The following is a 16,137-nucleotide window of genomic DNA, read 5'->3' as shown; positions in this document are numbered from 1 at the left end:
CATTTTGGTGAATTGTTTAAATATTTGTCGACTATTTTTGGCTAACATTCAGGCATAATATTTTGTGTGTCTTTGTTGTGCAATAGTTTTCATTATTTTCTAATATTTTACCATATTTTACACATATTTTTAGACAATATGTTTACTGTTTTTGTCAAACATTTGGAATTATTATCGAATATGTACCTCTTTAATTTAAATTTCGACATTTTCTCACAAACATCATTTTTGAATTTGATTCTGCTGTTTGGTTAATATTTGTGCGTAATGTTTTGTATTATTCTTAAAAGAAAATTCTTATATTTTTCCATTGTTTCTAAATATCTATATTTCTCATCTAATATGTGTATTTATTGTGTAATCTTTTTCATTAGATTATACTACTTATCACATATTGGCTTTTTATACAATATTTCTCTCTTTTTGGACAAAAATCAAATATTTTCTTCTTTAATCTGATTTTCTATATTTTCAGCTGTTTGAGGTTTATATTTGCGTAATATTTTGTATTACCCTTGACAAAAAAAAACAATCAAATATATATATATTTCTTCCCAGTATGTCAATATTTATTGATTTATTGTGTATTTTTTTATTATTGATAATATTTAGTATTTTTGTCCAATATTTGTTGTAGTGTTTTTTTTTTTTTTGGGGGGGATATATTTTGGTTTAAGTTTTTTGCCTAAAATGTCTGTATTCTTCCTAATTTACTGCCCATTTCATGTTTGTGTGTTGCGTTTTCTAATTTTATTTGTGTAGTTTTTCATCTAAAATTAGTTGGGTTTTATCTAATAATTTGTATTATTTTGAATACTATTTTTGCATTTTTCATATATAATATTGCGTATAATTCTCTAATGTTTCAGTTTCTTTTAGATGTTTTTATTTTCCCCCAATATTTATCGAATCATTTTTTTAAAACAATTGTGCCTACTTGTTTTTGCCTATTTTGTATTATTCCTGAATATTTTTCAATTTGTTTCTGCATTTCCACTTTTCTAATATTAGTGTATTGTTTTTCAAATATTTTTGGGGTGTATTATTTTCTTCGACTTGTATTTTTCCATTTTTAGACATGCTTTTATGTTGCTTTGGATCTCATTAGCTTGTGCAAGTGTACCTAATATTCTGATTCGCACACATCCCTGACGGGCTTCTTTATTGCAAATATGACAATAATACTGAGAAGCGTGATGATTCGGCTCACCGTAAAGGTGATATGAAATGTTCCTGGCGTTTTTCCATCTGTAGGCAAACACGAGCTGAGCAATCCCCCCCACCCTCCCCCCACTGGAATTATTGATTAAGCGATAATGGAGCCTGAGTGGAGTGTATTTATTATGCATCACTTGTCAATAATCCGCCAAAGCGAGCGAGTAAAAGGTGACTGACTGACTGCCTGCTGGATGTCTTCGCCGCGCTTATCATAAAAATGCAATCAAAAGCCAAAGATAAGCCATAGCAAACATGGAAAAACAAATCTACAATATTTATTCTCTTAGACTGCTCTACGTTTCTCAACTGTGCAAAAAAAAAAAGTGTATATTTTTTAAAAATCAATGCAGAAAGACCATCTGGCTGGCGTCTTCGTAGCTTTAACGGAGGTCAAGTTTCACGCACAATTTCTTGTCAAGAAAATGTAATAAGAGCGCAACAAATGATATTACCTGATGATGTGAAATATGATGTATATGATGTCTGATGGCGTCTTAACATCATAACACACACATTTTCTTTTTCAAATTGGAGTTTCTCATCTTCAAAAAGATTTGCTTGTTCTTTATGTTTGGATTTTTTTCATGAGTTTTTATTATTTATGTATGCATTATTGTTGTAGTTCTTATCTAATTACGTATTTGTATTTATTGAATTTATAGTTATTTATAGTCTTTTAGTGATTTTTTAATTTGATATTAATGTATCAGTTATTTTCGTGACTGAAAGCAATCCATTTTTTTTTACATTTTGTTTGGGATTTGTCAAAATATATATATTTTTTACAAATATATAAAACACATATATATTTTTTGTATATTTATTTATCCATTTACTTGTGGGATTGACTATCCAACATCCGGGGTCGGGCCGCGGGGGCAGCAGCCTCAGCAGGGACGCCCAGACTTCCGTCTCCCGAGCCACTTCCTCCAGCTCTTCCGGGGGGATCCCGAGGCGTTCCCAGGCCAGCCGAGAGCCGTAGTCTCTCCGGCGTGTCCGGTGTGGTCCCCGGGGTCTCGTGCCCGGAACACCTCACCGGGGAGGCGTCCGAATCAGATGCCCCGGCCACCTCATCTGGCTCCTCTCGATGCGGAGGACCAGCGTCTCTACTCTGAGATCCTCCCGGATGACCCACAGCTCGTGACCATAGGTGAGGGTAGGAACGTAGATCGACCGGTAAATCGAGAGCTTCGCCTGTCGGCTTAGCTCCTTCTTTACCACAACGGACCGACGCAAAGTCCGCATCACTGCAGACGCCGCGCCGATCCGCCTGTCGATCTCCCCGTTCCGTTCTTCCCTCACTCGTGAACAAGACCCCGAGATACTTGAACTCCTCCACTCGGGGCAGGATCTCATCCCCGACCCGGAGAGCGCACGCCACCCTTTTCCGACCGAGGACCACGGTCTCGGATTTGGAGGTGCCGATTCTCATCCCGGCCGCTTCACACTCGGCTGCGAACCGCTCCAGTGAAAGTTGGAGATCACGGCTTTTCCATGTTCTCCCCGTGCCTGCGTGGCTTTTCTTCAGGTACTCCGGTTTCCTCCCACATCCCAAAAACATGCGTGCTCGGTTGATTGAAGACTCTAAATTGCCCGTAGGTGTGAATGTGAGAGCGAATGGTTGTTTGTTTATACTGTGTGTGCCCTTCCATTGGCTGGCGACCAGTTCAGGGCGTACCCCGCCTCTCGCCCGAAGATAGCTGGGATAGGCTCCAGCACGCCTGCGACCGGCGTGAGGAGAATTGGAAAATGGATGGATGGTTATTAAGATTATATTTGATCTTGTAAACTTCTGATTTGTTCCGATTTTGTAACGATTTTTTTTTTTTTCGCTAATCGGAAGCAACACTTACACATACTGCAGCTTGAGGTTGTGGCGGAAGGCGTCGGCGGCGACGTGTCTCAGCTTGCATGACGTCACCGTGCTGCAAAACACCAAAACATCAACGGGATTCCTAATAATACATAGAAAATGTCATTTGTGCAGAAAATGGGTGTGAATGAGTGCTGAAGATGCACTGAAGTTCTGTGGAATTTAAGGCTGCGATGAGGGCTGGGCGAACTGGCAAAAAAAAAAAATGATCAAGATGAATGTTTTCATAGTGTCCCATCTCGATTATGATCATGACTTTTTTTATATATTGTTTTGAAGCTTTTTTTAAACAGCCTGTTTGAAAGCATCTATCCTGAAAACTAAAGAAGCTAGAGAGCAGTTCAACATTTTAGTCACGCCTTTTGTTAACAGCACTCCCGATAGTCCATATTTAAAACAATGTCGATTTTAGCAATGAAAAGGGGGCGTCGTTCCAAAGGCATTTAGTTATTTACCAATTGCTCTAAAATGGATTGATGTGATTGGAAATGACGGCCAGTTTCATTTTCTTGAGCAAAAATAAATAAAATACATGAAATCAAATTGTTCATGAAATATGGACCATTAAGACCCCAAAACCTCCTTTCACGATGAGAAAAGTTGTTCAACTGATGATGATGATGACGATGTTGTTGCGAGAGCAATATTAGCGAAGCCGTTCGCGCCTCCCCCACACTGAGTAAAATGGAACGAGCCCTCCAGAATATTCCAAACGGAACTCCACAGGAAATCCACTTGACAGCTTTCAAAGGTTCTTATGCCGCGTTCCACACAACTGGGAAATATGGGTTCTCGTTACGGACAAACGACAACATGACAGCCTTTTGTTTTGTTTGTGAAAGCCGGACTACCGGAAGCCGCTTGTGCATTTAGTCTGTACCCTTAAGGTCCGAGTTAAGACAATTCAGCGCCTATGTGTTCCTATTAAGTTTTTTTTTTTTTTTTAATCCATTGCTGTATGACATTTGGGCACACTATTAGGCAGAGATGTGGACTTGAGTTACATGACTTGGACTTGAGTCAGACTCGAGTCACGAGTCTGATGACTTTAGACTCGACTCGAGAATATGTTAAAAGACGAACTCGACTTGGACTTGAACAACAACGTCTCGTGACTTCACTTGGACTGGAATACATTGACTTGAAAAGGCTTGCTACTTTGACCCAAGAACTGAGAAACCAACACTTTGTAGTTTTCCCTTTCTACAGCTTTATGTGCAACTTCCTGTTTTCCAACAGGAAAATATGATAAGTGTCCTACATCATTATTGCTAATGTGTAGTTATTTCTTATTATCTCTTAACCGTTAACGCCCTGTTGGGCACACTCTGGTAGAGCAAGTGAGCAAGAGGACATTATTTCACACAATACCTAAAGTAATGGTTTAATTTTTATTTTTTTTTAAAAGTACAATATAAAAACATAAATAAATGTGACCGCTAAATAAGGTATACATTCCAGGAACCGCTGTTAACACACAGAAATGACAACACAACAATCTTCTTCCTCTTCTCCCCAGGGCTTGGCCCGTTAGGGATCGCCACAGCCCGTCATCCTTTTCCACGTAAGCCTGTAAGTCTCCTGCATCCTCCTCTCCAACACCAACTGCCCTCATGTCTTCCCTCACGACATCCATCGACCTTCTCTTTGGTCTTCCTCTCGCTCTCTTGCCTGGCAGCTCCATCCTCATCACCCTCTTACCAATATACTCACTATCTCTCGTCTGGGCGTGTCCAAACCATCCAAGTCTGCTCTCTCTAACTTTGTCTCCAAAACATCGAACCTCGGCCGTCCCTCCGACGAGCTCATTTCTAATTTTAGCCAACTTGGTCACTTCGAGAGCGAACCTCAACATCTTCATTTCCGCCACCTCCAGCTCTGCTTCCTGTCGTCTCTTCGGCGCCACGGTCTCTAATGCGTCCATCATGGCCGGCCTCACCGCTGTTTTATAAACTTTGCCCTCCATCCTAGCAGGGACTCTTCTGTCACATAACACACCTGACACCTTCCTCCACCCGTTCCAACCTGCTTGGACCCGTTTCTTCACTTCCTAACCACACTCACCATTGCCCTGGACGGTTGACCCCAACTATTTTCATCTCTCTCATTCATGCACATATATTCTGTTTTACTTCGGCTAATCTTCATTCCTCTGCTTTCCAGGGCATGCCTCCATCTTTCTAACTGTTCCTCCAGCTGCTCCCTGCTTTCACTGCAGATCATCTGCAAACATCACGGTCCACGGGGTTTCCAGTCTAACCTCACCTGTCAGCCTATCCGTCACCACTGCAAACAGGAAGGGGCTCAGGGCTGATCCCTGATGCAGTCCCACGTCCACCTTCAATTCGTCTGTCACACCTACAGCACACCTCGCCGCTGTTCTGCTGCCCTCGTACATGTCCAGTATTATTCTAACATACTTCTCTGCCACTCCAGACTTCCGCATGCAGTACCACAGTTCCTCTCTGGGTACTCTTGTCATAGGCTTTCTCTAGATCTACAAAGACACAATGTTGCTCCTTCTGACCTTCTCTGTACTTTTCCATCAACATTCTCAAGGCAAATCATGCATCTGTGGTACATGAAACCATACTGTTGCTCGCAAATACTCACTTCTGTCCCGAGTCTAGCCTCCACTACTCTTTCCCATAACTTCATTGTGTGGCTCATCCACTTTATTCCTCTATAGTTCCCACAGCTCTGCACATCACCCTTTTTCTTAAAAATGGGCACCAGCACACTTTTCCTCCATTCCTGCAGCATCTTCTCTCCTGCTAGAATTCTGTTGAACAAGCTGATAAAAAACTCCCCAGTCACCTCTCCTAGAGGCTTCCATAGCGCCACAGGAATGTCTTTGCGTCTTTAGTGCCTTTCCAACAGTCCCCCCTTACTAATCATTGCTACTTCCTGGTCCACCACATTTGCCTCTTATATTCTTCCTTCTCGATCATTTTCCTCATTCATCAACTTATTTCCATCGATCCAGCACACTACTGGCACCAGTCAACACATTTCCATCTCTATCCTTAATCACCCTAACCTGCTCCACATCCTTGCCACCTGTAGAGATCCTTTTCTCCTTCTTTAGTGTCCAACCTGGCATACATGTCATCCTATGCCTCTTGTTTGGCCTTTGCAACTTCTACCTTTGCCCAACGTCGCATCTCCATGTATTCCTTTCACCTCTCCTCATTCCTCTCAGTGTCCCACTTCTTCTTAGCTAACCTCTGGCCCAGTATGATTTCCTGTATTTTGAAGTTCCACCACCAAGTCTCCTTCTCCCCTTTCCTACCAGAAGATACACCGAGTAATCTCCAGCCTGTCTCTCTGATCACCTTGGCTGTAGCGCTCCAGAATTCTGGAAGCTCCTCCTGTCCACCGTGAACCTGTCTCACCTCTTCTCGAAAAGCCGGACTACACTCTTCCTTTCTCAGCATCCACCACATGGTTCTCTGCTCTGCCTTTGTCTCCTTAATCTTCCTCCCCACCACCAGAGTCATATTCTTTGCTGTCTAGCCACACTCTCCCCTGCCACTACCTTACAGTCAGTAACCTCCTTCAGATGACATCGTCTGCACAAGATGTAATCCACCTGTGTGCTTCTACAGTCGCTCTTGTTGGTCACCCAATGTTCCTGCCTCTTCTGAAAGAAACTGTTCACTGCAGCCATTTTCATCCTTTTTGCAAAGTCTACCACCATCTGTCCCTCCAAGTTCCTTTCCTGGATGCCGTACTTACCCATCACTTCTTCATCACCCCTGTTTCCTTCACCAACATCAATCTGCACCAATCACGACTCTCCCTCTGTCTGGGATGCTCAGAACTACTTCGTCTAGTTCCTTCCAGAATGTCTCTTTCACCTCTAGGTCACATCCTACCTGTGGGGCATATCCACTAACCACATTATACAGAACACCCTCAATTTCAAGTTTCAGCCTCATCACTTGATCTGATACTCTTTTCACCTCCAAGACATTCTGAGCCAACTCTTCTTTTAAAATAACCCCGATTCAATTTCTCTTCCCATGTACACCATGGTAAAATAATTTCAACCCTGCCCCTAAACTTCTAGCTTTACTGCTTTTCCACCTGGTCTCCTGGACACACAATATATCAACCTTTCTCCTAATCATCTCAACCAACTCCTGAGATTTTCCTGTCATAGTCCCAACATTCAAAGTCCCTGCATTCAGTTCTAGGCTCTGTGCTTTCCTCTTCTCATTCTGCCTAAGAACCCCGCTTTCCACCCCTCCTTCATATTCAGCCTAAAGTAGCTGTCCAGTAGCAGGTTAACGCACCGGTAGCGAACGTTGTTAACCCGGGCCACGACCGATCCGGTATGTAAATCTTCGAACGAACGTTCAAATTTGTTTGCCAAAGTTTTAAGCCGGGTACCCTTCCTGATGCAACCCCCTGCATTTATCCGGGCTAGGGACCGGCCTACAGTTTGTACTGGCTTGTGGCCCCCACAGAGCTGTATTATTCCAGGTAACAATAAGGATGTTAATTATTAAATAATTATTTAATTACAACAGCATAAATCCACATTGCATTGTGGGAATCGCGCGGCTTGATGTAACGCATGCTTGTTTTCATTGGCATTAGCAACTAGCTTTGTGAACGATGACGCAAATAGTTACACGGCGGGCCTGCAGTGCACTCTCTGGAGGTCCTGTTCATTGCAGTTTGGTTGAGTCAGTGTCGTGTTCTCAAGAATATGTCTTGTACTGTATTTCTTTTTTTATTCACTTTATTTACCAATCGATCAGCACACAGCTAGCATCTATTTGACATGAAACTACATTCTTCATCGTGTCCTTTTCTTCGCCTCTTTTTGACGTAATATTTTTACACAGTGTTCCGACTGAGATACCACAGTTGGATAAAATTGCACCTTAATAACAAGATGACAAACGTATGTTCCTCTTCTTTTTAAATTAATGCCTTATGTGTTTGATACAACAAATGCCAGCCTGAAACTGACATCAATTTATACTTGTGCTTGAAATTGCCTCACTAGAAATGTTTGTAGACAGGAAAATAAAGTTTCCTGCTATATGCAAAACGTGAATTCAAGAAAAACAGTTATCGAAAAGAGTCATTCATCATTCAGTGAAATGTTGCCTTTTTCTTGGGTATTCATAATTGCTCTTTAAGCAAGCAAAAATATATTTGATTCTTTCACTTGATTATTCCGATAGAATCGTGAGTTGAATACTCGATTACTAATTGCAGCACTGCTGGATGCAAATTCTTATTTGTGACTGGTCTGTTTAAAGTCACTTCAGAAATGAAGTGAGAAAAAGTAACTCATAGGATAGCATTTTCATATAATAACTAAAAACGTGCTATCAATCGGTTTTGAAGGGGCAATAAACGAACCCCACCTTGACGATTGGCTTTGAAGGTGCAAAAATTGTGATCGGTCGTCTACTTTTCTAATAAAGGTTCAATGCCACTTGTTTATCAAATTTGTTTTGATAAAATCTATTTATTTTAAAATATATTAAATATATAAAGGCAGTATTTAATATATGCATATTAATTAAATGTACACATTACAAGTATTAAAATATATTTTTATTTTGTTGGTAGGACTTGCGACTTGACTCGGAACTTGCCTGTCTTGACTTGGGATTTGAGGGAAAAAACTCGAGACTTACTTGTGACTTGCAAAGCAATGACTTGGTCTACCTCTGCTCGTAGGACAACAACATGTCACGAATGAGGCAAAACTACTATTGGGGCCTGGTAAGCTACTAGTGCGTGACCCATGCCTACTAGTTGAGTCAAGCTGTTGTTGAAGTGGAGCACAACAGTTTCCAAATTAGGTCAAGTTCCCGACTAGTTGGCCAAAAGTAGCACTAAAAGTGGAAATAAACTTTATTCGTAAGAAACAGTCGTTATACTAAGGCGCTTCATACTGTGGACAAAGAGTATACTAGTACATGGACCTTAAGCTAGAAATCAAGGATATGGACTAAAGACTCAAATGGCTTTACACTAAGCTTTTCTTCCTTCATTTCCCAACTCAGAAAAAGTTGCGTTAAATGCACAAAATGATTGTTTTGTAGTCATTCGTGACGTTATTGAGGGGCGTCAAAAAGGTACTTGGTGGTGTGTTCCAAAATGCTCGGAAGTTGGACATTTTATACCTTCAAGAAGGAAACGTACATTGGAATTTGACGTGAACGCAAAACGTCAGTTAAAGAAACAAAATAACCACAGTAAAGTTATCTCAACAAAATGAGTTCGTCAGCCATGTTGTTTACCTCCAACCAGAACGCCGTGAAGCCGGAAGTCGTAAACTCAAAATCAGATATTTTCTACTACTTTTCCAATGGTCGTGAATGCAGCATGAGGCTGAACGCGACGGCGACGATTTACATGGCTGTTTCTTAACTTGTTCAAGACGTCAATAACATAACATAACATAACATAACATAACATAACATAACTATCATTTTTTTAGCCGGCACAATGTCTCCAGTGTATAACTGAATATTTTTAATGATTGAATTATGCGTGTGCTTAAGTTTGAGGGAGTTATAGCGGGACGCAAATTGCGCATGCGCATTACGTGTCTCGCCAGCGCGCGAGAATAGCTGCAAGTCAGAAAAGGCGATCAATTCTTCTCCTGTCTTCTGCATGTACTATATTGAACCAAATATATATATATATATATTAACTTTATATGTAACTATAGAGGTGTTTTTACCAGTTTCGAGTTTCCAACGTCTCCGTTGAGCAAGTGTGTGGCAATTCTTTCGTCCAGTTAGCAAAACACAGCATGGATTGGATTATACCATGAGCTAAGCAAAGGGGTGTCTTTTATTATTATTATTTATTTTTTTTATTTTTATGAGCTTGCCAGAAATGCGTTTTAGAACCGAACAGGTAGAATACGTTGATGACATGTTAAGGTAAAGGTAGTTAAATATACTTTTTGATATGAATGTTCGGCATGTTTGTTGTGGCTTATTTTGCTGATTAAATGTGGTTTGCCACGTTTAGGAGGAGCCACTAAAGTCAAGCAGACGGGCGAAAGCCTCAACTCGATCAAAACTGTCGTCGAAGAGCTGACCTGCTTGCTTGTGTCAGTTTTGGTAAGTTTTCAGCCAGAACATGAAATATGAAAAATGTTTCGTGAACATCTAGTGCCCCAATTTCGACAAAAATGTACGCTTTGATAATAATGATTATAACCGTACGATATTGAAGTCTGTCTCTCTGATCACCCCCAAAAATTCTCCCCCCAAAAAATCCCCCCCCCCAATTTTTTATTTTTTTTTAAAGTCTTAAAAATAAAACTGTTCAACATTTAGAGAGAAGTAAGTTTTATTTTTAAAAAAAGGTGGTAATTAAAAAAAGTATTTGTTCTTATGAGAATAAAGTCATATTTATTTGAGAGAAACCAGAGCTAGCACACAAATGAAAGACTTGCCAACAAATTCTGTCGGGCATCCTCAAAGCTTGAGCAGTTTTGCCTGTTTTAGTCCGATAACTTTATGAATATATGAAGTCGGGAAATAAATAATAATACTTACAGGTTTTTTAGCTCTTTGTAGTTCATCAGTTCTGCTTGCGTTATATTTTCCAGGCCCGCTTGGTTTTCAATGTAGCTGCGAACAAAGCAACAAGTGCCAATTATTGTGCAGACATGAAATAAAACTGAAAAAAAAGTCAAACTTCAATGTTATCCACTGAGTTGGTGAACATTGGACGTAGCCGTCATCCAAACACGGCGCGCCTTGGACACACTTTGACGGATGCCGTTCGATCCAGCAACCGCATATGACTCCTCATCCTCCTCCTTTCGTATTATCAATGTTTTTATTTGTTTGCCACCCAGCTAGTCTGTTCTATGAAAGTAAGTGGGTGGGGGGTTGAGATCACAACAATGCCCACTGGAGAATTGGAAGACTATCACACACGAACACTTCTTAACTTTTACGAGTGAACATGAGGGCCAAACTGCAAAGGGATGACAAAACGTGACGATCCACAGGAATTCATTTGCTATGGATGGTTTCGGTGTCATTTGAAGTGCTCGTTCCATGTTTTTTAGAAAATTCCACAAAGATGGCCACCGCTTGTCATGTCGCGACTACGAAGTATTTCTTGAGGAAAACGCTGTATTACAGTGTATGGATAGCGAATACTTCTATGCAGTGTGAGCCATCATAATGTCAAGACAGTCCAGTAATCCACGAAAGAGCTGCGAAATATGCACACAAATACCTCCGGCATGTAGCTTAGTTGCAGGCGTCCTGCTTGTTCGCAGCAGGCCAAGCTTTTTGTGTGTTTGTGTGTGTGTGTGTGTGTGTGTGTGTGTCTGTATTCCTGTTTGATGGGCCCACGCACGCGGCCGTAATGTGATTACAGGGGCAGGTGGGCCCAGGATCGCCCCGTCGCCTTTACTTATTGGATTGAGCCAATTGGGTTGTATATCATCTATTGTTCCCGGGGGAGGGCGGGGCGGGGGACTGCTCATTGACTGGCAATTCGCAAAATTGAATTTATAACTCCGCGTATGATGAATCTCCGCCTGCTGTTAATGGCCTCTCCTTTTTGTTCCACCCCTAATATACCGTGCGTTGTTGTTTTTGAAAATGCACACTTATCGATTTGCCGGCCCCAGCGAGCGCATGCTGTACGGGGGAATACCGACGAGGGGGAAGGAGATGGACACCGCGATGGCCGTGGGTGGCTTAGATTGACAGCGGTGATGGAGGTGTGAGTAATGCACTCGCGCCGCTCAAATAGCGTTTCAGAAAAGTTCTCAAGAATTGCTCGGCCGCCTAATTGCGCCGAACAAAGCCAGAAAGCAGCGTGGCGTTGTCGAGAGCGACATTTACAGCGAGACTTGCCGCTTTCATGACAATATGCTGACGGGGCCCTCCCGCAATCCCTTAAGTACACCTGAAAGTCTCAAAAAACAACTGTTCATTCCGTCTCCACAGCAAAGCAACTAACACACTTTTTTTTTTCATCAATAATGTATTTTATTAGAGAGAACTTACTCTCTACTTAAAAAAACACCAACAACATAACTATATATATATATATATATATATATATATATGTGTGTGTGTGTGTGTGTGTGTCTTAAGTAGTTTGAGAGAAAGTATTTTTTCAAGAGAAAAATTGTTTTCGGAAAAACTATTTCCCCAAGCATATCATAGTCCTAAACAACTACTGATATTTTTCTAAGAAAAACAAATTAATGTCATATAGTAGTGATTATGTATTTTATTTTGAAGAAAAAAAGTCTTTGGAGAACAAAAAAAAAAAAAAATCTTATTTTTTAGGTCATATTAAAAAAAGTCAGTTTTTCAGAAAATAGGATCTTTTATTGAGTCAAATTTTTTCGAAAATAAAGGGATTTTTGGGGAGAGAGAAAATCACGAGTTTACAAGAATATATTTTTTTCCCAGAAGAAAAAGTCTGTCTCATGAGAATTCATTAGTTAGAGGGAAAACTAACTTTTTTTTCAAGATAATTAAAAAAACAAAAATATGCATGCTAGGTTTATTCAAGTCAAACAAACTGTCCGTCGGGGAATGTGAGTGCAATTGGTTGGCGACCAGTTCAGGGTCGTGTACTCCGCCGCTCACCCAAAGTCAGCTGGGATGGGCGCCAGCACGCCCGCGAGCTTCCCGCTACAGGGAATGCATGGAAAATATCCCCCCCAAGTATGTCTTATTCTTACGCAACTACTCCAAGAAAAAACAAAAAGCATTTTTCTGAGAGGGAAGTCGTAGACTAAAGTGATTCAAGATGTTTTATTTTGAAGAAAAGTCATATTTCTTTGAGGGGGGAAAAAAAGTCTCATTGTAGTTTTGAGAAAAGTTACAGTCTTCTGATAATTAAGTCCTTTTTTAAAATCAAATCAAAAGATTTTTGAATCAAGTCATAGACGAAGCTAATTAAGGTCCCATTTTATTTAAGAAAATAGTCAGTCTTGGGGGAAGATAAGTAATTTTTAACAAGAAAAAAAGTCATTTAAAAAAAAAATTTCAGGTTGTATTTTTTTCAGAATTTCACCCCAGTCCCAATTTTTTTTTTTAAAATGACTTTTTTTTATCATAAAAAGATTTATGATAAACATTTATGATTTATGATAAAAAATATTTATGATTTATGATCAAGTCGTAATCTTACTGTATTTAAATCCGTTTAAAAAAGAAAAAACGTTTTTCAAGAGAAAAAAACTATTTTTGAGAAATGGTGCAGTCTTATGATAATTTATTTATTTCGGATTTTTATTTTTGTAATTTTTTTTTTTCAAGAAAAAAAGTCTTACTAGAATAAAGTTGTTAAAAATATAGTTGTATACTTTGATGAAGTTGATTTTTTTTTTTTAATGTTTTAATTTTAATAATTCATAATTACATTTTTTAATTTTTATTTTTTTTTAAATGTCCTTTTTTGAGAAACAACCAGTAAAATAATGTGATTAAAGTCTTATTATTTCAATAAAAAAGTCATAGAAATGAAGAAAAATGTTGCTTTTTGAGAATATGTCTTATTTTGTAGGTCAAATTTTTTTTTTTTTTTAGGAAAAGTTAGCATTTTTCATTGTCATGTTTCTTTTTTTAGAATGAAGTAAAAGACGTAGTCTGAAGACAGTCATATTTTTCAAGAAAAAGTTGCATCTTTTATTAATAATTTAGCATGTTTTAAAGAAAATAAATTAATCTATTAAAAGAATGTGTTTAAAAAGCATTCCAGTCTCATGACTATGATGTGAAGAGAAATGTTTGTTAGTTTGTTAAGAAAAATGTTTTTTTCCCCCCTCCTTAGTATGTCATGGTGTTACATGATTAGTCATTTTTATTCAAGAAAAACAGTAGCATTTTCCCCAGAATAATGTATAGTCCTTTCTTTTTCCAAGAGAAAAGTCGGAATCTTTCAAGAATAAAGTCGTTTTATGAAAAATGTGTTTTTTGTGGGGGGGGGCGGGTTCACAGCGAAACGAGAAAACAGTGATGAGAGTGACATTCCCATTTCCATATTGGAGCAACCTTCATAACAATATGCCACCGGAGCCCTCCTGCAATCACAATGTTGACTACTTATTAACATAACAAGTCCCGTTGATAGGCTCCAGCACTCCCGCGACCCGAGTGCGGATAAGCGGCTCAGAAAATGGATGGATGGAAGTCCTGTTGATTCCCTCTCATCATTGGCAAAGCTATGAAACCCGAGCTCGTCTAAGAGTCGCCGTTTCTCGCTATCGGTCCAAGCATATCCTGCAATGGAACAAACAAGGTCAGAGCAAACTTCCGCGGATTGTTTGCCAGGAATTCGCATCAGTCTCAGTAATTGAAAAATAGTTTTTGTATCAAAAATCATTTGCGCGGCGAGGGACCCAAGTAATGATCCGCTGACCTGAAGGAGTACAATCTATCCTACGAACGGCTCATAGGAAAAGGCTTCCCAAAATAGTCTCAAGATCACGTTGCCGTCAAAAAAGGCAACTTTGAAAGTTCATGTAACTCTCCTTGGAGAAAACTCTGGGGAATTTTCAAGAAGGGTCTGTGACACCAGAGGATACGCAAACATTTTCAACCCCTTGGGATGGATTTTCTACATGCGTCCGATATTTGCATCTGGCTTTCCAACGATGACCGCAGAAGCTAAGTAACAGCCACTCCAACGTGACTGCGGATATGAATTTGTGGAAGTTGGTATCGGAGCCCTTCATCTCATGTGTAGAAATGACAATCGCTTCCATCAAAGTGGCGAAGTATAGATTGTTATCTACGCCGGTGATACACACATCTCCGTTCTGATCGAGAATGTTGGAGTCGGCCCTTACAACTCCAAGACCCTAATCCCAAATCAACCGCTCACTCCCAAAAACCCAAAGTAAATATACGTACAAATCACAAACGGTTCCGTCAAAGTGGTCATTGGGTGAACAATCCATCTTCATCTTGGGTTTTGTCAACCACGCCAGCGATACACCTCCGTCACGTTGGAGAAAGTTGGACTTAGCCGTACCAACTCCAAGACCCTAATCTCAAAGTCACCAGAGACTCCTAAAAAGCAAAGTGACTCTTCGTAGTCATCACTAACGCTTCCATCAAAGTGGTCATCGGGTAAGATTTCCATCTGGGACAAAGGTTTGTCAAGCACGCCGGCGATACTCACATCTCCGTCACGTTCTCGCTCTCCTGCGGCACCAGGGCCGGGACGCCGGCGATCCCGTCGGGCTCCAGGCACTGCAGCATGGCGAAAGAGCAGCGGCAGGCCGACGGGCACCCTCCCGAAGTGGGCGCCGGTGCCAGGCTCAGGAGCAGGGGCAGCGCCAGCGCCAGAGATGCTGCGCCCTTTGCCACGGCCATTCTCGCAAGGGAGGGGGCGGGGGTCTTCTCTCCCCTCGCTCGGGTCGGGTGTTTGTGGAGAGTCAGCAAAGATGAGCGTTCACAAGCGGAGATTCCGGCAAGTCGGGGTCCAGGGCGGAGGCACGGCTGTACTGAGCAGCAGGAGGGGCCGGCTGGCGGCCAGGCAGGGAGGCAGGCGGGCAAGGGGCCCCTGGGGACATGGTGGGGTGGGGGCGGTGGTGGTGATGGGCTGATGTCTCGCTCTCTCTCTCTCTCTCTCTCTCTCTCTTTCCCATGGAAGGGAGGGGAAAGAGTCACCAGACACCTTAGAAAATAAGGGAGCGGGATTGTTGGGGGGGGGGGGGGGGGGGGTTGGTCAGGGTGTGTTGATGATGAAGCTGAGGAGATCTCGTCTCGACTCTTAAATGTTCGCTGTCGGAAGGACGGATCGAGGAATCAATGTTTATCCATCCATTCTCAATACCGCTCATCCTGTTGAGGCCTATCCCCGCTGACTTTGGGCGAAAGGCGGACTACGCCCTCAACCGGTCGCCAATCAGTCGCATATCGACACGGACAACCATTCGCACTCACGTTCGCACCGTCACCGAGCGGGAACTGAAGTCAGGCGAATGTACCACGACATCATCAGTGACTCGAGGACTGAATGTCAACTCGTGAAGTAGTTACAACACTTGTCGGCATTTTGAATGA

General features: G+C 41.2%; 1 protein-coding gene across 1 annotated transcript in view; it reads right to left on the bottom strand.

Annotated features, from left to right (window-relative positions):
- Positions 1-15,444, bottom strand: part of ntrk1 (neurotrophic tyrosine kinase, receptor, type 1) — a 35,637-nt gene extending 20,193 nt beyond the window's left edge. The window contains exons 1-3 of the mRNA XM_061675318.1: positions 15,251-15,444; positions 10,639-10,713; positions 3,072-3,143 (exon numbers count right to left, since the gene is read on the bottom strand). Coding sequence (XP_061531302.1) covers positions 3,072-3,143; positions 10,639-10,713; positions 15,251-15,444 — 341 coding nt within the window. The remainder of the gene's footprint in view (positions 1-3,071; positions 3,144-10,638; positions 10,714-15,250) is intronic.
- Positions 15,445-16,137: the final 693 nt, after the last annotated feature.

Source organism: Phycodurus eques, chromosome 4 (assembly GCF_024500275.1).
Source record: "Phycodurus eques isolate BA_2022a chromosome 4, UOR_Pequ_1.1, whole genome shotgun sequence".
Taxonomy (NCBI): domain Eukaryota; kingdom Metazoa; phylum Chordata; class Actinopteri; order Syngnathiformes; family Syngnathidae; genus Phycodurus; species Phycodurus eques.
This window is presented reverse-complemented; position numbering and strand designations above follow the sequence as displayed.